The sequence below is a fragment of the Anoplolepis gracilipes genome, chromosome 17 (assembly GCF_047496725.1).
Source record: "Anoplolepis gracilipes chromosome 17, ASM4749672v1, whole genome shotgun sequence".
Classification (NCBI taxonomy): domain Eukaryota; kingdom Metazoa; phylum Arthropoda; class Insecta; order Hymenoptera; family Formicidae; genus Anoplolepis; species Anoplolepis gracilipes.
Genome location: NC_132986.1, coordinates 6,169,153 through 6,194,094, shown reverse-complemented (window position 1 = coordinate 6,194,094; position 24,942 = coordinate 6,169,153). Strand labels below are relative to the sequence as shown.

At 33.7% G+C, this 24,942-nt stretch overlaps 3 protein-coding genes across 3 annotated transcripts; all 3 read right to left on the bottom strand.

Moving 5' to 3' along the window:
• Window positions 1-7,589: 7,589 nt before the first annotated feature.
• LOC140675229 (uncharacterized) lies at window positions 7,590-9,852 on the bottom strand. Its single transcript, XM_072909456.1, has 3 exons — window positions 9,690-9,852; window positions 8,518-8,563; window positions 7,590-8,338 (listed from the first exon to the last, which is right to left on the bottom strand). The coding sequence occupies exons 1-3, from the start codon at window positions 9,699-9,701 to the stop codon at window positions 7,803-7,805; spliced, it is 594 nt and encodes a 197-aa protein (XP_072765557.1). The 5' UTR covers window positions 9,702-9,852; the 3' UTR covers window positions 7,590-7,802.
• Window positions 9,853-12,902: 3,050 nt separating this feature from the next.
• Window positions 12,903-17,285, bottom strand: LOC140675120 (uncharacterized). Its single transcript, XM_072909197.1, has 5 exons — window positions 17,188-17,285; window positions 14,817-14,946; window positions 14,233-14,469; window positions 13,859-14,153; window positions 12,903-13,705 (listed from the first exon to the last, which is right to left on the bottom strand). Exons 1-5 carry the CDS (start codon window positions 17,197-17,199, stop codon window positions 13,093-13,095), a joined length of 1,287 nt encoding a protein of 428 aa, XP_072765298.1. The 5' UTR covers window positions 17,200-17,285; the 3' UTR covers window positions 12,903-13,092.
• Window positions 17,286-20,331: 3,046 nt separating this feature from the next.
• LOC140675382 (uncharacterized) lies at window positions 20,332-22,605 on the bottom strand. Its single transcript, XM_072909817.1, has 3 exons — window positions 22,125-22,605; window positions 21,639-21,741; window positions 20,332-21,376 (listed from the first exon to the last, which is right to left on the bottom strand). The coding sequence occupies exons 1-3, from the start codon at window positions 22,134-22,136 to the stop codon at window positions 20,571-20,573; spliced, it is 921 nt and encodes a 306-aa protein (XP_072765918.1). The 5' UTR covers window positions 22,137-22,605; the 3' UTR covers window positions 20,332-20,570.
• Between the last annotated feature and the right edge of the window lie 2,337 nt (window positions 22,606-24,942).

Below are 24,942 nucleotides of genomic sequence, written 5' to 3'. Positions count from 1 at the left end.
CTTTGTTGGCTTTGTTTTGAGGTAACAAAATAGAAAACGCGCTTCATATGCGACCGCTATTGTAGCCAATTAGCGAACATGTGATCCCGGATAAATTCACGTTACGCCATAGTGGGATGTTTCCCCAAGTTCTCAGCATAATTACACCCTTTACAGGCACATCTGATCCTAACGTTTCAAATCTATATTTTCGTATATAATATTATTATATTTAATGCAGTTTTTCTTCTAATGGAGATATCGCACAGTATAACATTGATCCTATTATCATTCTAATTTTTATAAAAATTAGAATAAATTAATCCAAGTGTTTTAAATTTCTTCAAGTTTGAGATACATGAATATATAATATATGATGTATATAATACATTAAATATACATATAATTTTCAAGTTCTTAGTAAAAAATATGTTAACTCATTATCACATTAACATCAATCTTTACTCATTGTCAGTTTCATACCAGTAGCACTCTGGCACGACAAAAACACAGAAATAGCTCGGTGCAAATCGAACACAACCCGTGCCGTTGAAGAAAGCTTGCCCCCGATATAATTTATTCGGACAATAAGCATGCGTCTAGCTGGCATTCTACCCTCCATCGTGCCGCGGGCATCAGTGTCAGGCACGGTGATGAGCCCCTCAATGACAGCGACCAACATAATCTGTTCCCATCAGCCAAGTAGACATAATGGACGCATCGGCGGCGGGAAGCGACAATAGGGGGTAGGATAGCATTTTACAGGAGCGCGGTGGTTGTTGCGCCGAGAAGTGACGGGGGTGGTAAAAGAAGGGTGACTAGTAAGTGGGCCTACGTGAGAGGAAAGGGAGGAAGCGAATCAACGGAGTGAGATTGTTGTCGTCGTCGTCGTTTCCTAGTGGCACGATTAAAACACAAATGCACGCGCGTAAAGCAACTCAACGCAACGTAACGCATTCGGGCCCACCTCTCGGATCTCTCGGCGCGGCTTCGCTCTTTATTAAATTCCTGACGCGAGGAGACGCCCGGCACGTGCAAATATTCGTTTCACCGAGCGAGAAACGTAATACGGGGTGCTTGCTCTTACAACGGATGCGCTAAATTCAAGCAGCCAGTGGCTCTGAATTGCGGGAGAGCCGACTCGCGAAAAGCCGTGTTAGAGTCGCGGGAACGTTCCCAGCTGTCGGCTTCCCTCATTGCTCGATGCGATTTGCCAAGAGAACGGTAGAAATCTCTGTGCGCAAAGTATTTCGAAACATCTGTGTCAATTTTATTCCATAAATGTCAAAAAGTACACGTATATATTGAAAAAATAGAGTTAAAACATATAAAAATTAGTTAGTTAGTTAAAACATATAAAAATATATGTAATTATGAAATTAATGTATACATTAGATACATGTATATTACATTAGATACATTATTATTAGACATCCATTATGTACTGAACTACTAGTTTTCAAAATTTTACAGGTAACAGTTAGGAATTCACAATAGAATGTGGGAGTAGAGAACTCGAGTTATTCGAATTATCTGAGATTTCTTTTATTATATTTAATTCAAATCTCTTGGGATTGGATACATAAAAAGAAAATAAAAACTGTTTAAGTTTAAATATTAAAGACAAATATATTAGTCATTAAACGAATTATTTTCTAATCATTTATTTTTTCAACATATTGTAAATTTTTTAAACATTTTTTTTGTATATATATATATTTATTTATTAACTATATTTATTATATATATATATATATATATATATATATATGTATATACGTATGTATATGTTTAAATGGATAAAATTTTCTGATCTTTGATTTATATATTTAACTTACATAATGTCATAAAAAGCAGAGATATTTTTTCTGTATAAACAGGTTGTATCAGTGCATTACATAGCGCGACGTTTTCAATATCCAGTATGCTAATTATGAAATTCTATCATAATTATCTCACATGATTTTACGGAAGTAAATATCAGAGCAAGATAATAAAATATATAAATAACATAATCAAGATCTCTAACTGAAGTAAATTAAGTATAATATTTCTCAATCGATTAAAAAAGTCGAAGATGAGAAAAATTAAAATGCTAATTGTAAAATTTTTTAATATAAGACATTTTATTTTTTTATAATTTTACTTTTATTTACTTATAATTTTATTTTTATTTTATATTTAATTTTTGAAAATTTTTCATATAATTCAATTAATAAAACTTAAGCTAATTAAAAATGTTTTGATATACATATATTCTTCTAGATTAATAATGATCTGATCTGGAATTTTTGAAAAAAAAAGTTAAGAATAGAAAAATAGGAATAGAAGATTAAGAATAAAGGTTATAATAAAATAAAATAGAAAAATATAATAAAATAGAATAAAAGATTAGGAATGGGAGAATAAACATGAAAAGATTAAGATTAGCAAATTGGTAATTGAAAGAAATTCGAAGCTTGCACACAGTGCTTAATGCTACGCATCGATAATGTGCACCGCATGGCTCTTGTTAAAACTGTATTAAAGTACTCTGCGGGGGTTCGAAAGAATACCTGCTTCACCTGATGCAATGTTTAGGATAGTTAGGACGATGCAGTGTAATCTCTTCGCATTAACTAAAAGTTTTTAATAAAGTCCGATCCTTATATGAAATTAAGAACTAAAACCGTATACAAAGAGAATAACAAAAATGGCGGAAATGACGTCACTTAAAGAAAAAAAAGATAATACAAAGGGGTTTGACTAACAAAAAAAAAGAATTCACCTTATTTTATCGGAAACAACAACTTACTCCGACATACAGCCTTTATTACTCTTGCTGCCATTGTAGATTTTTTTCGGAGAAAGATATCAGAGACAAGAAAAGAGAAAGACTGTTAAAAATGTCAAAATAGTTTGAAGAGAATTTAAAAGTTATTTGTTCGGAGTCGTAACGAAAAATCATCTATTCAATATTATTTTCTATAATACTTTTTTTCAAACTTTTAATACATCTTTTGTCCAGTTTTTCTTTTGAAAGAAATATATGAATGTAAGAGTTGAATGAGCATTAAATCTTCTTTAAAAATTTTATGCAAAAAAGGACGCATAAAAGAAGCTTTAATCATTTCTTATATTTCTAAAAAAAGTTTAAAATGAAAATATATCGACGTTTTAAAATAAAAACCTGACAACGTGCACTTTTATTTCGCATGTGGACTAGAAACGTCACACGATACCATGACGTCTTTTCAGAAATATTCTTTCTCCCTGTATGTTGCGACATTGATGTTCAAAGGACTATCCCCCTAGTGTTCGGCGTGCATTTAAGTCGCTAAAAAGCACGTGTGTGCGACAGACAATTATGAGACCAGCTACGATGAGGACGACGCGACTTAAGACCACACGAAGACTCACACACGTCAGCTCGATACTCGGGCGAACGGGCCCCTTTCACAATGGCTGACTTCGTAAGGCAAAAATCAGAAAGTTAGGGCCCCGACTGTACTATGTCTCGGTTGCTAGCGGAGAGAGGGATGATCGAGCGAGCGAGTTTTCGAGGGATGCGCAGCTGTCATGAGAAGTGCAGCGATTGGCCACTACCATTAGTCGGCCATGCTGGATTTTTCCGGTCTGGCTTCTCCTCACAATAGTATCACGGACTTGGAACAGGGTCAGTAGTTTTGCTAAAGATCAGGGTCCAATAAAATCTCACAGCGTTCCTCTACCCGCGAGCGTTTTGCTATTCATTGTTCAGCTGACAACATCGCTCGTCAACTCAATAAAATTGCTGAGATCAATGTCGAGTTAACCGTGCGTGGATTTATCTCTTAATAAATAAAGATACGATCCTGAAAAGAGATTATTGAGAGGCTGTGAGAAACGTTTATATTTTACAGTTTTAAATATGAAAAATTATATCTAAAGAAAAATACGAATGAGTTAATTATTTTGTATGTACGATACGAAAATCCGTCATGATAACATTCTTGACTGTTTGCTGGTGACAAGTAAAATATTCCACGTGGGACGAGTATCTGTTATAATAAACAGAAACGCGGCGTGTCTATGTTATTGAAATAAATCCCGTCATAATCATCGCTAACACACTTTTGAAGGGAATCTGGGTAAACCGGTAGTAGTGGGAGAAAGTAGTCGAGAGAGGCGAAGTGAGAAAGAGAGAGGGTTGATAGGGACACGTTGACGATTGTCGGCCGCGTGCCGCCACCCTAAGGATTAAGCGCAATTATTGGAATCACTCTGGCAGACCACAACCCGTTTCACACGCTCCTTATGTCCTTTCGAACTGTTACGAAAGTTTGCTCCGTTCGTGATATTTCGAAAGGAATAACTGTAAAACCGAGCTGTAAAAAGATTTCTTAAAATTATATATCTCTTGCAATATTAAAAAATTGATAATAAATTACGCATTGAATTCCAAAACAATGTCCTCAAACTATTAAAATTAATTGAGATTTAAAATATCTTTGGAGCCAAGAAATATATCAGAATATATTGTATTGACATAATAATAATTTAAATGTTATCTAATATTATGTAAAACGATTCCACGGCAAAATATCTCAAATATAAATTACATAAACACGTATCATACTTATATATCTTAACTCTTTCTTTTTTCATAATTTTATTTATTATAATATTTTATAGATATATTTATTTATTACTATACGTATTTATTATATATTATTTATATAAAAAGTTAAGACTGTGTGCATCTTTATCTTTTGAAAATATCGACTTTTGTATAGTTGGAAAAAGAATAATTATAAGATTTGCTTGAGAAATGGTTCGATGGATTGCAGTAATGCGTCTTGAGATAATATTAGATTGCACATTGCAATTTCCAAATGTGTCGAATATATAGAATATTATCGATAGTTGTCTCATTCTTTTCAGATGTTAAATTAATTAGATTTTTTAATCCTGTCAGACTATTGATTGTCAAATGTAAAAAATGTTATTAAAATCTTTTTAAATTAAATAACGTTCAAATTGAACGCAATAATGCTCATCTCGCAAAAGAGTGTACAACATCTTCAATCGCTTATAATAGTATTAATATTACGATGATATTGTAAAAGAAGCATCAACTCAAATTAATCAAAAAAGTCGTAAATAATTGAAAATGTAAAAAACTTGCACTATAGGTATTGCATGATCGAAATTACGTAGATAAAATATTTCTGATCATGAAAGTCAATTTCCTCTCTCTTTTTCCTCGTGTTGCCTCGTCGAAAGAAACGTGACACCTAATGACACGGATTGCAAAATCCGCAGATAAAACACGTGCGTTTTAACGAGTCAGGACCTACATCTTATTAGTCTTGTAATTAGCTGTACAAAAGGCATGCAAAGAAAATTGCGTTCTAATATCTGCGAAATGAGTTGCTAGACGTTGCACTTAATTTCAACCGCATTTCACCAGCTGGTTCCGTCTAAGTATGTAGTTATCGTAACGTTTTTTCTTCTGCACTAAGAAACGTTTTTACTTCTGCTTTGACGTTTTTTGTGCCTGTGAATATTAAACATCTGACCCTTCAAATCCGGTTTTTTAAATATATTTGACTTTATCTAATATTCAAGTATAACATTCACATTCTTATTTAAGTATTGAGATTTATTCTATTCACACATATATTATATATACTCATGGAACACGATATTATATTATGTAATAAAGTTTATGATCTGTAAAATCGTGTAAATAAAATAAAAGTAAATGCTTGACATATCATTCTTTTACTTTTTCTTAATCACAGTAAATAAAGAATAAATCGCTAATAAATATGAGCTAAAAAATATATATATATATAGAGAGAACATATGTTACTCTATATATTAATTAAATAAAATTAAATTTGTAATTTAAATTTGCAGGAAAAAGAACATTATTAGATATTCTTTATATTTAGCGAGAAGAATTTTAAGAATACATCCTACAGATTGTTAAATTTGATCGCGCAGTTTCGCCGATAAATTGTCAATGTTTAGACGCATTCCACGTGCGCGCGCGTACACGTGGTGTTGCAGCGCTAACCGCTCATCATCCCTTTTAGGTGCGGCTTGGGTTTTGGCTTGCTATAACTCCGATAATTATGTTACCAATGCGTCGAAGGACAAAGAGCTCTCGAACGACGTGGATGGCCCGCTTGCTCGAGCGGGAGCTCGAGAAGAGAGATGGTTGCCTGGTAGCCCAGCTGCCGGTAATCCTCCCTTTGTAATTTGCCTCTATGACCACCCTCCCCCCTCCAGTGGCGTCGATTTTTTTCATGGATCTTTTCCGACAATCGTGCGTTTTCCAATCTTCTTTAAACATCACGCCGCTTTCATCATACAATTCTATTGTACTTTTACTACGCAAAATTCGATCGGACATCGGTAAATAAATGAAAATATTATAGAAAACAGAAGTTATAAAATTAAATTAAGTCTGTTATCTAAATAGGTTCTCTAGATGCACATATAATCAACATATAACCGCTTGAATAATGATTACATTTCTCTCTGCAATATAAATAAAATAAAAATATATTGAATGAAAAAACTATAGAGCCACTAAAATTTTCATCTTTGAAAAGATGTATAGACTCTTTTTAAGCCAAAGCAGTTAATGTTCGATTCGCAAATGGTCTACGCCAATGAGGAGCGGTTGATGTCACCGTGCTGTGCCCTCCGGATAATAGAGTCCGCGACTTTAATGGACTCGCTAATCCTCTTCCCTGTTTGTCGGCGAGGGGGCACGTATTCACGGGATGCACGTAGGTAAGAATTGGTGCGAGAGGGGCTAGGGCGGGAGATGGTGTGACTGCGGTACGTGCGCCTCTCTGGGGTGCGCGAAGTGAAGACTTGCATTCGCCCGCCGTGCGCGCCGTCACGGCGGCAAGAAGGGGGTGATGCACAAGGGGGTGATCTCTCCGGCCTGTCCTGCCGGAGTGGTGACGTGCAGATACGCCCCTTGTGCGGAACCATCGGTGCGATGATACCCTCGGATTTCCCGACTGAGTTATGCCACGCATTATGAGTACGAGAGTGTGCTCTAACTGCATTTATCGATAGAAATATGTTGTCGACAGATTTATTCATTCATTGGAAAAGATTCGGTTTTAACAAATACGATGGTTGTCTCGATTCGAAAGTTCGATAGATGATAAAAGGGTGCATAATTAAGTGACAAGCGTGCGTCCCTAATTTGACATAAACGAGCAGCGTAGTAACCTTAAGTTTTAAATAATAAGACGATTCGTTTAATTTTTAAGTCGAGAAAATCGAGTGAGATTTATTATGCAGACTTTTCTCCTCACAATTTTTTTCACATAATGTATATATACTCTGTAATTTATAAATCGATATATGAAAATATCAATGTGCAATTATGAAATATATATTATTATGGAATACAAATAAAATAATATGAAATCAGAATGGAATGAAATGAATACAAAAACATGACACGAATTAAAAAAACTACTAATAAAGATTATTAAACATAGAGATAATTTCTTTATAGAGATTAATTCTTTTTTTTAATATATAATTATTAAGATAAAAAAAATAGTTTTTATATTTTTTTTTAATTTATATTTAATCTACATTTTTCAGTGCAGTTTGACACATACATATCATTTATAAAATATATTTACGAAAGCAAATAACAGCTACGAAGTATATACCCTCGCATTTCACTGTCAATGATTACGAACGTGTTACGAATTGATGAATGAATGAAATGGATACATGAGAAATAATATGATCTTATGAAAAATGTAACGATATCAATATCGATATCATTGCTTTGATGCCTTAATTGAAATGGTTGATTATCCTTGACGTTGCCCGTGTGGAATTCCGTTACCCAAGTTTTGCTGAAGCTGCACAAGCTGTTGAAGTTGCGGTGGCAGATTCCTAGAATATTGATAATTAGGTTGAGCGATTTGTTGTTGCGGATGCGGTTGCGGCTGCGGCTGCGGCTGTAGTTGCGGCTGCGGTGCGTAATTAGTGCGATATTGCGGATTGTATTGTTGTTGAAGAGGGGCTGGTGAATTATATTGTTGCTGAGCGGAGGCTGGTGGATTATACTGGGCCGGTCTTACGGGAATCTGCTTGTAGGTCGGCTGCTGAGGTTGTTGGCCGACCTGTACTTGCGGCCGATATTGACTCAGCTGGGATTGACTTACATATTGAGGCTCGATAGGTTTGTTAGGTCCCAAATTCGGTATCGGTTGCGGTGGAAGATGTACGATCGGATCGCGAGCCTGCTGAGCAGCCAATATTTGCCTGATTGCCGCCGGCGCTTGATTGTAATTTCGGTAATTAGCTTGCTGTATATGATTTTGTCTTCGTTCCCGAATGTGGCCTGAAAATAATTAAGACAAATGCTGTTATCGCATAGTTATTGGCAAAAAATTAATTTTTTATGTATACCATTTTTATCTATTGTTATATTATTTAACAGCTCGATAGAATAAAATATATTTCTGAAATACAAAAGGTATATTCTTAAGAAGTGACGTTTACAAAATTACTGTTACTTACTTTGGAATTCCGTTCCTAGCGCGGGTGTTATAGCGAGGATCAAAAACTGAAAAATGACAGAAAATCGTACTATTTAATGCAACTATTTTAGACTTCTATCTTTTGATACAAAAGAATGCATTTTTTACATAAATAATTTTCTCGAAATCAGAAGAGAAAGCATGCACAATTTTTTATACATACTTCTATATATGTATAAAACAAGATAAATATTGCAAAGTAATTTTAGAAAGCTGAAATATTCTGATTTGCAATGCAAATGAGATTTTCAGCAAATATCGATTATTAATGTATTGATGCCGTTTCGTATCACGAGATATGAATTAATCACATTTCTAGGTAATAATAAGTCCAGCTTGATCGCTACATATGTAAATCAGTTCAATTTGATTCATCGTAATAATTATAAAGAAATGGACGTGTAGTTTTCCAAGCGTGGCAGAGTGTCTGTCTACAACGATTTCGTACAATGATAAATAAAATATCCTTGATAAGAAATGACAAATGAAGATATATATATATATATCTTCATTTTTCATTTATATATATATATATATATATATATATATATAATTTATAAAATATATATATATATATATATATTTTTTTTTTATAAATTTACGCGAGTAATCTTTATATACATGATTTTAGATTATAATTAAAATTTAGCATCCGACTTTTCCCGGATAGAAAGTAACATCAATTTATAATTAATTCAAGAAAATAATTTTGATAAGAAAATTGTGTCAAGGAAAATCATTTTTTTAAATTTTAAATAAAAAAGGATTTAGTGTATTTCATATGTATAATGTTATATCTACAACGATGTAATACATCGAATATTATCACTTTCACGAGGAAAAGAAAAACAGACTATTAAACATGTTACATTAGATTTTATCAAGTTTTTCTATTCAGAAATAAATACTCATAACACGAGATTCTTCACACCGCGATTAATGAGCAATCGTTATCGCTTTTTTCTCTATCTCGATTACGCGTATATAATAAAATCACGATGATAAATGCGAGATTTGAAAGCAAAAAGAGAGCACTCGCATCGACATTCCACGGAACGGTTTTAATCGCACTTTCTCCCCGTGTATCGCGCCGCAAAAATTCGCGGGGCTCAGGATAACGATCGCGATCGAAGACTCGTTCAAGGAACTTACGAGGAATCTCATGATGCTGAACGATGATATCCGGAGGGAGGCGAGACAAAACTGACCACAGCGTCGCGATGCACTTCTATATGGGCCCCAGCCGTCGCGGGCCGAACCACGTTGTCGCGTCCACCACCAGCTTTCACAGTTGGTCGGCTTCGGCTTTCGAGCGATTTTTTTTGCGTGCAGGTACCCCGCCTGGCGTCACGTAACCAGATGCAACGAACCAACGAACGCGCCCTATACTATGCCACCGTAGTTGCGGCGAGCCAGGAAGTGATCGGGACGGTAAAGTGGTAACAGAAAAATTGGAGCATGGCTATATCTATCTCTCCTTCGTGTGCAAAGTCTTTGGAATACGAAGAATCATTGGTTAAAGATTTGTATCAAAGATTTGATACATACGTATCAATTTTAGATTAATAAAATTTCAAATTAATTTAAAATTAATTTAATCAAAAAGTAATTTAATAAAAAAACCTTAGTTAAAGTATTATAAAAATATTATATTATAATAAATAATATAATTATTATAATTAAACTACTATAATAAATAATAAAATAAAGTGTACGTTTTATAATAAAACAACAATAAGAGTTTTTTTAAAAGAGTAATCGGGAAAAGATCGCAAAGTGAGATAATGAAAAAAAGAAAATAAATAATTAATTTAATAAAAATTTTTTAAATAAGCAATCAGATTTTCGACTTCCATTGCACATCAAATGGAAAACGATGTATCTGGCTCTACTTTCAAATAACAAAACAAAAGCATAGTGCAATTTCTTTCTTTCATATGCAGTTTAATATCCTAGTTTATGTAATTCCACATATATTACTACGTATTGATTACGGCGATAGCATTACGTGAAAGTGATTCGACCGTATCTCTTTTCTCTCGCGTTTTTTTGCAATTATATCAAACGTCAAATTTTACAACCAAAATTTCGTGCTGTCTATATCATCAATTATTTTCGAATCCTGAAAGTTGTTTGTTTGTCTACAGTTAGTTGCATGCCACACATACATAGCTATGTATGAATATCATTTTTTTTATTTAATGAGATTCTTGTACTTAAATTTCACCGACATAATCATCTTATTAACGATGCTATATCAAAAGAAAGTTTGAAAGTTTTGCTTTCAGAATTCGATATATTTAGCTATTTTTCAGAATTAATATTTGACTTATGATTTTTTGCTTCTCTTCAATTTAACAAACAATTACAATCATCTTTCTCTTAACGACTATTTATATCTTAGTTTCCAGAGAATAATTATGATTCGTGCCTTGTATCATAAAGTACGCAGAAGCTATCTTTAAAGACTATTCATCCCACGATTGTGTACTTGAAGACTAATAATCGCGAGTACATATCGGTTACTCGCAGACTCACGATAGAAACGTGGCATTTCGCGTGTTTGATAAATAAGTGGAGCTACATGTTAATAGATATCGACTTCGTAAGAAAGAATAGTGTATGTATATATATATATACATCGTATCTAGTCACGTAACGATCCTGATACAGGAAAAGCGCACTGCTTCCGTATTTGCCATAAGTTATAAATCGAGAGCCGTTTAAATGCATCGCTGCAGCATAACGCAACAACATGCTATACATATGACGATTTTGAAGATAATACCATGAAAGAAAAAGAGAGAAAAAATAATGTATAGTCGTTGCAAATATTTAAATTAATATAATGTAGAAAGTGAGACATTATTAATATTTCAGTAATAAAATTAAGTTTGTCATCAAAAACTTTCTGCTGGATTTGTCAGAATATATTAAACACTGCTATTTTATAAAAGATCAAGACTCAAAGATATTGTATTTAATATCCTGCGAAAAAAGTCGCTAAACATAACCGGTGAGTGTGATCTTGTGTAGTGAAAACGGCTTTCGTTCCTGATTATTAGCTATCGTGATTTTATCGTCGAGTATATACTTATAGTCAAGTATATATACGATTGCGTAAGGAATTCTGCATTCCACTTTCAATATTTGTTGCAATGTCTTAACTATATTTAACGCTATATTTAGCGAGGCTATTCTCGATTAAGCGCGTAATAAATTCGATTTAATAAAATTCAACTGAATGTTAATGACTGGGAAAATTGTACGACTATGCGTGTAAAAAATCATGGATAGGTAAAATAATTTCTTGAACGAATTTAACGTGCGTGTATTTTTTTACTTAATTTGTGTGTGTATTAACCTACTTAAAATTTATTAAATAGATATCTTATGTTATTTGAGGTTGAATAGATTAAAACAGATTGAGAACAAAATTTTATATTTTAAATTAAGTGTAAGCATACTTATAGAGTTCATACATCAATCTCTAATTTAATAAGGTTGAAAGTAATAATCGTTTTCAATTTATCAATGAATAAATTTGTTAAATTGATAATTGTAATAAATTGATGAATTAAAAATCAAAGAAAGCACTTTGAGGGAACAAAAGTATATTCGTAAATATTTTATACAAAAACGTAAAAAAATATATAAAATCTTATATATATTTTTACTTCATACATACTTATATATATATATATATATATATATATATATATATATATATATCGGAATTCCTGTCAGTACATTAATGCATTCGTGTGTAACGATTAGCTTTGCTATTGCACTCTCCTTTCGTTGTGCAAGACTCACAAAAAAAAGGTTGATTCTCGAACGGTACTTGCGCTGTATCTCGACCTCGATATGTCGAGACTTCCGGTCACAGTAAGAATATACTTTCTCGAGTACAGGTTCATGGAATATTGGAGGCCGCGATGAAACGCTTCCGCACATTATTTTTTATTAGTGGAATAAAATAAAGGTAAAATAATCTTAACATTTCTCTCAAAATTTTATGTTTCCATAAATTTAAAAAATATATATAAGAAAAAATAAATATATATATATATATTTATTTATTTTATATAGTATCAAACTTAAACAGTAAAAAAAATTAAAATTCTTACATTGCATTAATTATCGCATGTATTATTTAAACATAGATATCCCTATTATTATATAACAATTATTACATTAAATAGATCATTTTTCCATATCACACCTTTATTCTAGGAAGACCAAGAAAAACTTTATTAAAAGATCTCAAAATATTAGTTTTCATTAAATTTGTTGTATAACTTTTTATTTCTCTTTAACTTTAATTCTCCTTATGATATTAACAGACACATTTGCAAAAGAAGAATAATTTTTTGCTCTACTTCAGAATTAATCAAAAAAATTTGTTTTCAATAATTATAAATAGTTAAAAAATTTAAACGTATATTTTCGTATTAAAATTAAAACTCGGTCTCCTATTTACTAGAATTAAGTTTCCACTTCGCTCCGATAAAAAAACAAAGCACAGTAATCACCGTATACACCTGATGAATAATCAGTACTGATTCTCGGTGACGGGTCGTATGCCAGGCTGTTGTTGATTGTACCCAAGTTGTTGATTGTACCCTTGCTGCTGATACTGCTGGCCCGGATCATACGCGGGTTGTATGCGAGCCTGCGTGTACGAAGCCTGAGTCTGATAAGCGCCACCCTGACCTTGGTATTGCGCTTGCTGTATCGGTTGCTGCTGTATCGGTTGCTGCTGTATCGGTTGTTGCTGTATCGGTTGCTGCTGTAACGGGTCCACGCGATGCGGCACGTATGGTTTATCTGGACGATACACAATCTGATTGGCGATAATGTGATGTGGTATCTGCGCCTGGTAGTTGAGCAATTCACGTAGATGAGACGGCAGATTGGTCGAATACTGTGGCTGCGGTTCCACCGGCGGCTGGGATATCCTGCGGTACTGCTGTTGTTGTTGAGGATGCGTTTGACGTTTGCTTCTGGATTGACCGCGCGACACCTTATGACGCCGTTCCGGTGGTGCATACGTGGGTGCTGCCACCGGCGCGGGTGCAGGTGCGGCCGCGGCTTCCTGAGCCAACTGCCGGAGATGCTCTCGAACTTGCTCGGCCTGAGCCTTTACCGCGGCCTCCTCGTCGAATCTATGAATCAGTCGATGATTAGAACTACATATCTCGGTTTGCATGGACGCTGGTATAATATTACATATATTTTTAATAATAGAAGATAAAATGATACTTAATTGATTAGAAATATAGGTAGATAGATGATTAGATATCATCATTGCTTGATACCTGTATGGTTCTGGAATTATATTAACATATGGAATCTGCTGTTGGAACTGCAGCAGTTGCTGGATCCGCTGCGGTGCATTGGAGTAAGGTTTATAGTATGGAGCGGCTTCTGCTTGTGGCTGTGGCTGTGGTTGTGGTTGTAGTTGCGGTTGTGGTTGTGGTTGTGCTCGGTGTCGAAGTCCAGCACGCTGAATTGGTGCCGCGGCTTGCGTTGCGTACTGCGGTTGTACCTGCGCTTGCGCTTGTGCTTGCGGACGCGATTGACGGTCGTACGATCTCCAGTTTACTCTGTAACCTTTCGATATACATCTATGTCAGATTAGTTTGTTATATATATATATATATGAAATAACATAGTAAAGCTATTACTGTACCGCTAGGATCGTTGTATTCGAGCGCCTTCGCGTTACCCTGATTAGCATCGTAAGGTCCCTGGATTATGGACTGGCTATGTCCATCGGTCGCTCCTTGTATAGAATAAGTAGCCGCTCCACCATCCGTGGGCCCTTGAATCTCAAAGTTTGAATGCCCATCCGTAGCACCTTGAATTCTGAAATTGGTGTTACCGTCGGTCGCCCCTTGAATGGTAAAGTCTCCAGCACCTCCTCCTTCTAAAAATCGAAAACACGCGAAGATATTATATAGAAAACATAAAGATAAAGAAATGCCAAGTCTATATTTATTTATATATCTTGTGGATGTATCTATTGAAAGGGGTGTGCCATTTTTGAAAATTAAATATGATTTTTAATATAGTAGTATAACTTCGAAGTTATAAATTAAGATATCTCACAACTTGAGATAAATAACTATAAAAAGAAAATAAATTTTTACCTTGGATTGAAAATCATCAAAATTGACAAACTTTTGAAATGCTTTAAAATATGTTAAAAATACAAAGACAAGTATTATTTCGTTTATGTTTCCAAGTCGCATTAGATCATTTATCTGCGCTTACCACTTGCATCTGTGTATTCAATTCCTTTCTCTTCACTGAACTTAAGACCCTGGGCCCGTCGATGCCCGTCGCTAGGCCCCTGGATTGAAAATTCAGCCAGGCACACAGGAAGTGCCACTAACAATAAAACCTATAACATTGAATTTAATACAAATATATATTTTAATATAGCATAATATATGCTGCCATTACGATTTATTCAAAATGAAAATTATTGCTAAATAAGTTATATAATAGTCTAAATATTATGCACACAAAAAAAGAAAATAATTAATTAGACAAAGAAATGAAATAAGATCATTTATCAAGTAAATATTAACAATTTCTATAGCTGTGTTAAAGGAAATAATATTACGCTCGGCGAACCATACTTCTCGTTATTATATTAATTCGATCATTATAATAAAATAAATAAATGTACATTAATTACATTCAAACATCTACATTGCTCTATTATATTAAGCGAGTTCGCTGATTTCATAACCAGACAAATCTATGATCATTATCTAACACGCGTGGCACTAAACCTGAATCTAGTATCTTACGACGTGTACTATATTGCATATATGGAAGCGGGAAGCGAAAGTCAGCGAGTGCATGAATCTTTAATCAGTCGGTAGTCACGATAATCGGGAAAAGGTGAGCACGTTTAACATACTCGATCGCAAGGCGCACTCGAGCTCGAACATGATCGCAAGACAGAAAAACAGGTGGAAGAAAAAAAAGATGCGAGTCGTAAGACGACGCGACCAAGAGGATCGAATGTAACAGTTACACGATCGATAGAAAGTAAGATATTTTATATATGTGTATGTATATATTTAATCGTCCACAGGAACGCTTGGCTCGATTATTCGAGAAAACAAGTTCCTATTAGCTTAAATTCGCTTGGAAATGTCTTCGTGCGCAACCGGCGCTGTCACGGGACGAAATACCATTCCAGAATTATACGCGCGATGAATTCCACGCGCGAGTTTTATTTCGCGGAACGCGGAACCCCCTTCGCGAGACACGAATCGTGACATGCATGCTGGTTATTGAGACCTGCGAGTTTTCTTGATTAAGTAGGAAACTCGACAAAATAAAAAAAAAGTCGTTTAAATGTGTAATATAATGTTAAGAAAATATATAAAAAGATAATAATTTTTAGGAATAAATAGGTTTAGAATTGAACCGGCAGATATATGATTGAAGAATAAAATTTAAGATTGAAGAATAAAATTTGAGAAAACATTGAGATTGTAACCAAAATTGAAATATACCAGATGCTCTGTTTATAATTTTTTATACTTGTGATGTGCTGTAAATAGCTTTCATCGTGATTTGATTTTTATCAGATAAATTACATGGAGGAATTATCGACAGAACGAATTACTTTCCATGTTGGAACTTTGATTCGTGAGCTTGCGACAAGATTTCGAAATCTTGATTGCTCGTATCCGCCAATTGATAATTGGTTCGCGAAATACATTCTCGGCCAGTGACTGCGGTAATTAAGCGGCATTCCGAATCGTCACCGGTCTTGCAATCAGATGCAATTAAATGCACGATATTTGTCATTTCCTTATACGCTTGTTACTTTTCGGTGTAAGAGATAGTATCTCTGGTTAAATAAGTGATTTTCTATTCTCGAATTTTGCGTAAATAAAATTCTAGAAGAAATATTTAATTTTTGTGAACATGCTCGCGTGATACAAAAATAATAAATGAGTAAAATAAATAAAATGACATTTCAACAAAAAAGTAAATAAAGAATTTTATTATTAAAACTTTGTTTTAATAATATAACATTATTAAAGAAATTTGAAATAAAAATCTATCATTTTATTCTGCAAAGAAAAATTCGTAATTTTATGAAATTATTAATATTTATTAAAAATAAGGGTTATAAGCAGACGCAATAAAATAAATAAAAAACGAGTAATGCAAAAGAGTATATGCAAATGTTGATGAAATCATCACATACGATTACTATTTGAAGCACATCGCAAAGCGTTTAATTAAGTACACACGATGTTCCAAAGCGTTTTCGCATTTTTTGTCTTCGATGCGCGAAGATAATTTCTACGAAATATACACAGATACATATCTATGGGATTTACATGGCAATAAATTTCATACGTTTTAATCATTTTAAAAGTATCTAAAAAAAACAGAAGCTTTGATACGATCGATTTTCGAATCATGTCACAAGTTATTACTCATAATTTGCATATGCAATGTGATTAAACGCACGCGACTTCATCTCAACTGCATCACGTCGAAAGGAAACACGATTAATACGCGCATATATTTTACATCGTTTTTCTATTTTTCGATATGAAGCAGATACTTTCGAATTTAGGAAAAAACATAATAAGATTGTACTTACGTGTAATTTCATGGCGAGAAAGCTGGTCGATTCGTTCAAGGGTGGAGTGTTTCTGAGGCGGGCGCGCGGTCACCAGAACAACTTTATAGTCGGCCACGTAAAAGGAACCTTTCGACGACGGGGATGTGACTTGGCGAGAGCCACCTCCATCCTCGCGTTGGCCAGCCAGCCAGCCGATATCCAACAATTATTATTCTTTTTGCAAACACGTATATTAAATAAAATGCTTCTCGCGCTGAGAATCTTACATTAATTATGTTGTTTTATTTGCAGAATGCATTAATAATAATGATAAATAAATGAATAAAGTGATAAATTGAAATTTCGATCTATGAACGTTAGTTTTTCATTATTATACGAGATGTAAAATTCAATAAATGAAATCGCGAATCAATTATTGGCGATTCGAAAATGATTTATAACTCTACAAATTTCTGTAATTTTAATTTTATATTATGATATTGTATATGCACATATTTTTTACAAATAAAATATCAAATTTCATTTTCCTTGTCAAACTTTCTTTATGCAATATATGAAGAATAGCTTATTAACAAGACATTTATTTTTTCTGCAATACATAATCGTGAAAAGTCTCGAGTACATCTGTGGAAAACGACAAGCCGCAACGGAATGCAATTCAATATAAAGTTTCCCAGGCAGTTGTCTTGCAAAGGTTACGGTGCGAAGACCATGCGCATCTCCAATTAATTGCCGACATTGAATTGAATCATTATCTTGTTATGTTACATAAAGGCGCATTATACGAGCTATTATTTTTAGAAATAAAATAATAAAAATAATGTAAGCTTCAAATTTTAGAGTAAGAAAATTTCAGAAATTCCGCTTTACTGCAATATTGCTTGAGCTAACAGGTAATACACTATAGGTAATTACTATACAAAAGTATCATTAGAGAGAAATTATTTCTTAATGTGTGTGTTGCACTACTCTGATTTCTTATAAGAATATACCTATAAATCCCACATCATTCTTAATATTACATTCTTGATTCGACATATCCTGGAAATTATAAATTCCTATTTTTGCAATAGATTTGATAATAGATCTCCAATGTTTTGTATTATTAAAATCTTATTGTGAGTTCCACAGATTCCTGTCTTTAATATACAATTATCGTGGCGTACTTCTATTTTATTCAATTATTCAACTGCAAAATCGCTCGCTTACTTATAAATGCCATTATGTCAGTTTGCAGTAGAAAGTTACACTGTGTCGCATTATATATGAAACAAATACCCGATCTCCCGTGAAATTACAGATTATCCCAAGAGAGAGGCTTATATTGACATCTTAAAACAATATAATATTCAATCTAAAAAATGATAGCCGATGGATAAAACGAAATGATAATATATATAGGATGATTTACAAACAGAATGGAAAAACTCTAAAAACAGATTTATATCAGGTAGTTGGATTTGAAAAAATTAAAATATTCAGTACATGATAGAATGCCAATTATATGTGATTAGTTATATAAATTAATTACTATCAAATAAACATTGTATTCTAATAAAATAGGAAGTGTATTTTTTAATAGAGTAAAGTTTATCATATTCATAAATTTATACATCTTTTATAACATGTTTATTTCACATATTTTATATTTTTCTATATCTTGTATATTTCTTTTCCATTTCAATCAATTTTAAATTCTCGCTATAATGAACGCAATTAATCAATTAATAATGTAGATTTGAATCATTGCGCAAATCTATAAATATGGCTGTAAAATTTTCTTCGATTTCTTCGAACAATGGTGCAGCCAAAGAGCATGACCCTGGCAAATTATCTATCTGTGCAAACGCTGGTAAGAGTAAGTAAAAAGATGAAAGTTGCGTCGTGCCATATGAAACGACGTTCACAATTGCAACGCCTGGAAGGTGCGTCGATACGCGAAGCGTGAAGGCTACGAAAGTGAACTATCAGGCTTGTCCGGAGAAATCCTATTTCCGTTTCGGAAGCATCAGTTTTACGTGAAATTTAAAAAAGATATGATACGCTTTTTTGAATTCACACATCATAAATGCTCTTACCTTGTATCGTCATGCATCAATGATGACATAAGTTTGATCGGATTTCTAATACTATGTATCATTTGTGCGATAAGAAATTAATGTCTTTCTGATCAGAAACATAAATTCTATTAATAAATGTTACAACCTGACGCGTGTATTTCTTACTCTTGTTAGAATATATATATTTACATCTTGTAATAATTTTTTAAATTTATATAATTTAATCCGATAATGTTTTACATTACTCTGCCGACTTATTTTCTTTTGCAAAATCTGTGCTAAGTGCGTTCTTCATTACATTGTAAATTTCTGCGCAAGATGTAGTATCACTTTCTAATATCACGGGGAGATATCAAATATCTTTATTCAACGGAAAGCTAAAAATTATCTGGCTTTCTATTTGTTGTAATAATGTGGGGACTATTCTCATGTGTATTAATTAAATAAACCATGCATCATGTAAAACGAAACTTCCTGAAAAGAGTAGATTTACAAATTTATTGAAATCTTAAGTTTATCGAGTTTTCACTGGCACGCTTATTAACTTACTTTTATACGAGCGGAAGTTCCGCCAGTTTCATGAGCTGAAATAATAAAAGCAAAGATTACGCGACAACAAGGTGAATGACTTTCATGATGCCAGAAGCGGAAATAATATTTATTTCAAACAAAAACTTACATTCTTCGCGCTACCGTGTAGTTTAGTATTTTCTATCTTACACGTGAAATTGGTTGAATATAATCTTATATAATAATTAAGTGAAATAAAAATTGAAAAAAAATTGATTAACAGGAAATCGCATAATAAATTTTATTATTTTTGTTATTATTTTTGATGAATATTCTATTGTTATTATTTCAAATAAATTTTCATTCTCCTATTTCTTCGAATAAAATTCCAATCAAACATCTCTTTGATTCATTTTCAATTTATTTTTTATTAAAAATTTTTCTTTTTTAACAATTGTTTTACATTAGTTTTAAATCGAACAATTAGTTCTACTAGTTGTTTTAATTAACTACTTTTTAAAATTACTTTCAATTATTTTTATATACTAATTATTCTAATAGTTATCAAAAAACTATTGTTGAAAAATACACGATAATGCAAGACATATATCATAAAAGCGTCAATAAACGAAGCAATAATTTAAAGCCCATAAAATACTCGTCTTAATAAAGCCTTGACGAGCGTTAGAACGCTGAATATCATTTCCATAAATAAAAATGGAATTTAATTCGAGCGAGTCTTGAAATGAGTCAGCTGTTCCTCTTCGAAAAGCCTATACCTATATCGAGATAGAATATTAATTTATACAAATCGTATTAAAAACCAGACAGTTAATGACGCTCGCCTTCGTCGATCGGTTTGTCCTGCGAATATTCGGCATCAGTATTGTCATCGTTTGTGTAATAAACCTTGCTACGATAATAAGTTGGTCCTTTGTCGTCATCGGACAACGGCTTGGGGATGAAGATATTCTTCGGCCTGTACTGAATACGATTCGCTGTGACGTCGTACGGTATCTGCGCTTGATACTGTAACAACTGTTTGATCTCCGTAGGCATATTCTTATCCAGATACAACGTGAGTGTCGGAGAAGAATCCGGCAAGCTTCCAAGAGGGAACGTCGCGACTTGTTCCTGTTGCTGCTGTTGCTGCTGCTGCTGCTGCTGCTGCTCGTAATCATTGTTGTAGACGACTTTATCCTGACGCTCTATTCTATCGTTATATGCTTGAGGCTCAATCGTCTGGTATCTCGACGCTGGTGCTGATTGCAGGTAGGCAGCTCGAGGAACTTCGGAAGCAGCCGGAGCTGGTTGCTGCGATGATGCATATCCACTGTTATAGAGGAAGGACGAAGGATCGACGTAGGGACCCTGTGGCTGATAGACTGACTCAATCAGTTGCCTGATGTGATTCGGCACAGCGGAGTATGGCTTGTAGCTATAATATTGCGGAGTATTCGGGATCTGCTGGACTTGCTGGGGTTGAGGCTGCGGCGCCGGGGCGCGATACTGCGGAGTTGTTTGCTGAGTTTGTCGTAGACGATGAGACGAGCCGCCCTCGGCGCGTTGGGGCCGCTTCCCTAGTTGTGACCGCCATTGATTCTCAGGTGTGATGTACTTCCAGTTGACCCGCGAGCCTACAACGTCGAGAGAAATGCTCCGTCACCATGTGTTTGCCATCACAATTTATCATCGTGATCATCGGTGTGCTTATGCAACATCGACTTCATGTCGAGCATCACCAAGGAATTGTTCTAAAGATCTGGGATGTGAAAATTGGCCCTCGCGTGCATAGAAATAGCGGTAATACACTTAATTGCGTTACATCGGGGCCAAGGTTTCCGAGGTGTATTTTACACGAGCGTTTTTGCAAAGGATAAAAAAACCTCTCGTACTTACCATCAATTTCGTCGTACTTGATTTGCTCTTGTGGGGCGCGAAGGGGCCTCTCTACGTTTCTCGTTTGCGCCCACGCGGTCGAAATTATCACAATAAGAAATATCTATAAACGAATCGGTAATCAACATCATCAATATAATTCAACAATTTTATATGGAATTAAGTTATATAGAATCGAACCTTGAAAGTAACTAAAAAGTAAGTAAAAAGCTTGAAATAACACATTGATTAAAAAGATTATTCATGAATTTAAAAAATAGATAAAATCATATCAACTTCGTCGAAAATCGATTTACACTATTTAAGTAATAATATATCGATTAACACCAATCTGTCAATAATCAGATGACAGTTCATCCTTAATAATCACATTGTCAGAAAGCTTCTCTAAATTTGTTTGCACGCTGATGTGAAATATTTCTCGTCACTATATTAATAAATAATACATAAAGGCGATCGATCGATCAAAATATCTTAAACACTCACTGATAGTTTCATGGCTGCGTGCAGAGAGAGAGAGAGAGAGAGAGAGAGATGTGCGCGGATGATCGCGTCGACTTTACTCGCAGAAATCAGCCAGCGGAGTCGGCGTGGCTCTTCTATATAGTCGTGGTCGCCCCGGCGTAATTGGCGGCGCGGGTACACGGCTGGTGGCTACCTACTTTTAGAGTAATTCCGTCTCGACTAACGAGCGAATTACAGCAAAAGGCCCTCCCCAAGGATATATTATCACTCATTACAAATAAATATAGCTTTCTAACGTAATAGTATTGTAAAATCGCTCTTAGAAGCGATTAAAAGAAATTATCGGTGAATCCGAGGGTTTTAGAACAACCTTTCCACATAAGATTTTTCTTTCCTCGTGATTAAGCAATATGCGATAATTTTTCATTTATTGCATTATGTATTTGCAATCTGATAGATTTACACAAATTTACAGAAATTATTCTATCTAAAAAATATCGGCTAAATTTATTTAAAAAAAAATGAAATATAATAATTGTAAAGATAAAGATAAAAAATTGTAATAAAAGAGGTGATTTTTATATATATTTAATAAAAGCTACCTTAAATTGTAAACAGAAATTTGCAATGGTTTTCTGGTTTTAAAAGTTCTGACATCCAACACAAATATAAAAACAAAATATAAAAAAACTTTTAACATTTTAAGCTCTAAAACCAATGCAAAAAATATGATAATTTTTTTGTATAATATTTTGCGAAAGAATTGCAACAAAGAATTTTTTTTAACATTGAATCAATTGAATCAATTAACCGATAAATGGAAATAATATATTAACACATTGACCGCATGTTCTCGAAAGTGTTTTTTTATCTTTCAAGAATTTTAGTGAAATTATTCTATGCGATTCCGAGGATTTTAACGAGGCTTAGTGACGCAACAAGAAACATCGGCGAAATGTGTAGCTAAATCCGTATTTCAAAGTGCTAAAACAGAGTCGTAGAGTATGCACTTAAATTGTCTCAAATGAAAAATATAACGACGCGAAAGAAACGAGAAGAAAGAACTCGGTTAAAGAAAACTTCCGTAACAGTTCTCATTACAATGTAACAAAGCATGGGATTGCATATTGCATAGGATTGTATGTAATAAAAAAGAAGTTGAAACAACAGCTTCTTATTCTATATATATTACGAACAGTCGGATACTATTTATTCTTTGACTTTAATCATGCAAAGTGATAGTAATATGATTCTGTAACGTGAGAAAAAAATAATTATAAAAAAGAACAAGAAAAGAAAGAGAAATTCTGAGAATTTATATACATGTATAAGAAATTTCTTAATACAGAAATTTTACTGCAGTGTAAAATAAACAATTTTAGAACATCTAATATAAAATAATTTCTCAAAAAAATTTGTAAAAAAATCAATATTAAAAAAAAATATTTTTACTTGTTTATTAAGATTGTTTGTCTAAAATAAAAATTTAAAACGTTAAAAATATTTGATTGAATTGGAGCGTATCAAAATTTCCGGTAATGTGAATCAAACTCGATGTAACGCAAATTTTCTCAGTTAAACGATGAGATCGAAACAAGCTAAAAAAAAAAAGATATTTGATAAAGGTTTCAAAAACGCTTCATCTGCATTACATACAATTAAATTTACGATGTGCAAATAATCTATTATATGCACTAAACGCTACCAATATGCGTCATCGATACATGCAGCGGTGCACCAATCCGGATAAAATTAAATAATAAAAAACGATAAAAAATCTATTTAATACTGATCTATAAATTGCGCGAGATAATGGATCACGCTGGTTTTATTTTATTCCGCAGAAAGGAAACCTCTCGAACGACGAGATAATTACGCGGCTGCGTTTGCAAACATTTAATGCGATGAGAATGCAACGCAACCATTCGTGAGTAACGAGCATTATCTTAACGCATTGACGTATTAAATTGCGCCAATTAAAACTCAGGAATCGCAAATAACGTATCCTGTTACTTTTCATACTCTTATGGGTAATATAAAATTTTTATGTTTTGCGTAATTAATATTAAATATATAAAAAATAGATTGTCACATTTATTAGTCTTTTCGATAATATGTTTCGGTAATATGTTAAAATAAGATATACATATACACAAATATGTGTAGCATCAATTCTACTATAAATATAAAATCTTCTTTTATTCGGCAAACAAATTTCAAATTATAAAAGAAATCAGAAAGTCGTTTAAAAGTAATAAAAAAAAGAAAACAAAATTTCTTTGGTACGTACGTAAAATTAGAAGGGAGCATTATATAAAAACCAAACAGAAAAGCCGCGCCGCAATGAAAATCTCGTAAAACGGCGATTCTTAACAATCTTTTTCTTTTCCTTTGTCGAAGCTAAATTGACAGTAATTTTCGGAATTGCCAACGGGAGGCGAAACATTGCGTCATCTGGACCCGAACGAGCGTCGACCTCCACGTGAATATAGATGAGGAAAGCTCGCGACCGCGATAAGATTCGAAAGGTACGATTAGCGAGAGAAGAGGAAAAAGAAGAATTTGACAAGGAGGGAACGACCGGAGAAAGTCAATTATTTCTGGCCGATCAACGGAAAAGACTTTGCGTCCGCGACGTCTGATATCACGATACACCGGAAACTCACTTCATGCACGCAGACGAAGAAATGCACTTCCTTCCATTGGAAGATCCTCGCGATATCTCGACAATGTTACTTCCATCACGCTTGATAGACATCACGCATGGATTAATTCATTTCAATGCAATTCCTCCCTCTATAGTCTGAGTTCGCTTAGAAAGTGATTTATTAGACGCTTC

Coding starts and splice junctions, on each gene's coding strand:
- LOC140675120 (XM_072909197.1), bottom strand. Junction 14,470..14,816: donor TGAATACACAGATGCAAGTG/GTAAGCGCAGAT, acceptor TTCGATTTTTAG/AAGGAGGAGGTGCTGGAGAC. Junction 13,706..13,858: donor ATAATTCCAGAACCATACAG/GTATCAAGCAAT, acceptor ACTGATTCATAG/ATTCGACGAGGAGGCCGCGG.
- LOC140675229 (XM_072909456.1), bottom strand. Junction 8,339..8,517: donor GCTAGGAACGGAATTCCAAA/GTAAGTAACAGT, acceptor AATTATTTTCAG/GCCACATTCGGGAACGAAGA.
- LOC140675382 (XM_072909817.1), bottom strand. Junction 21,377..21,638: donor CAAGTACGACGAAATTGATG/GTAAGTACGAGA, acceptor TCGACGTTGTAG/GCTCGCGGGTCAACTGGAAG.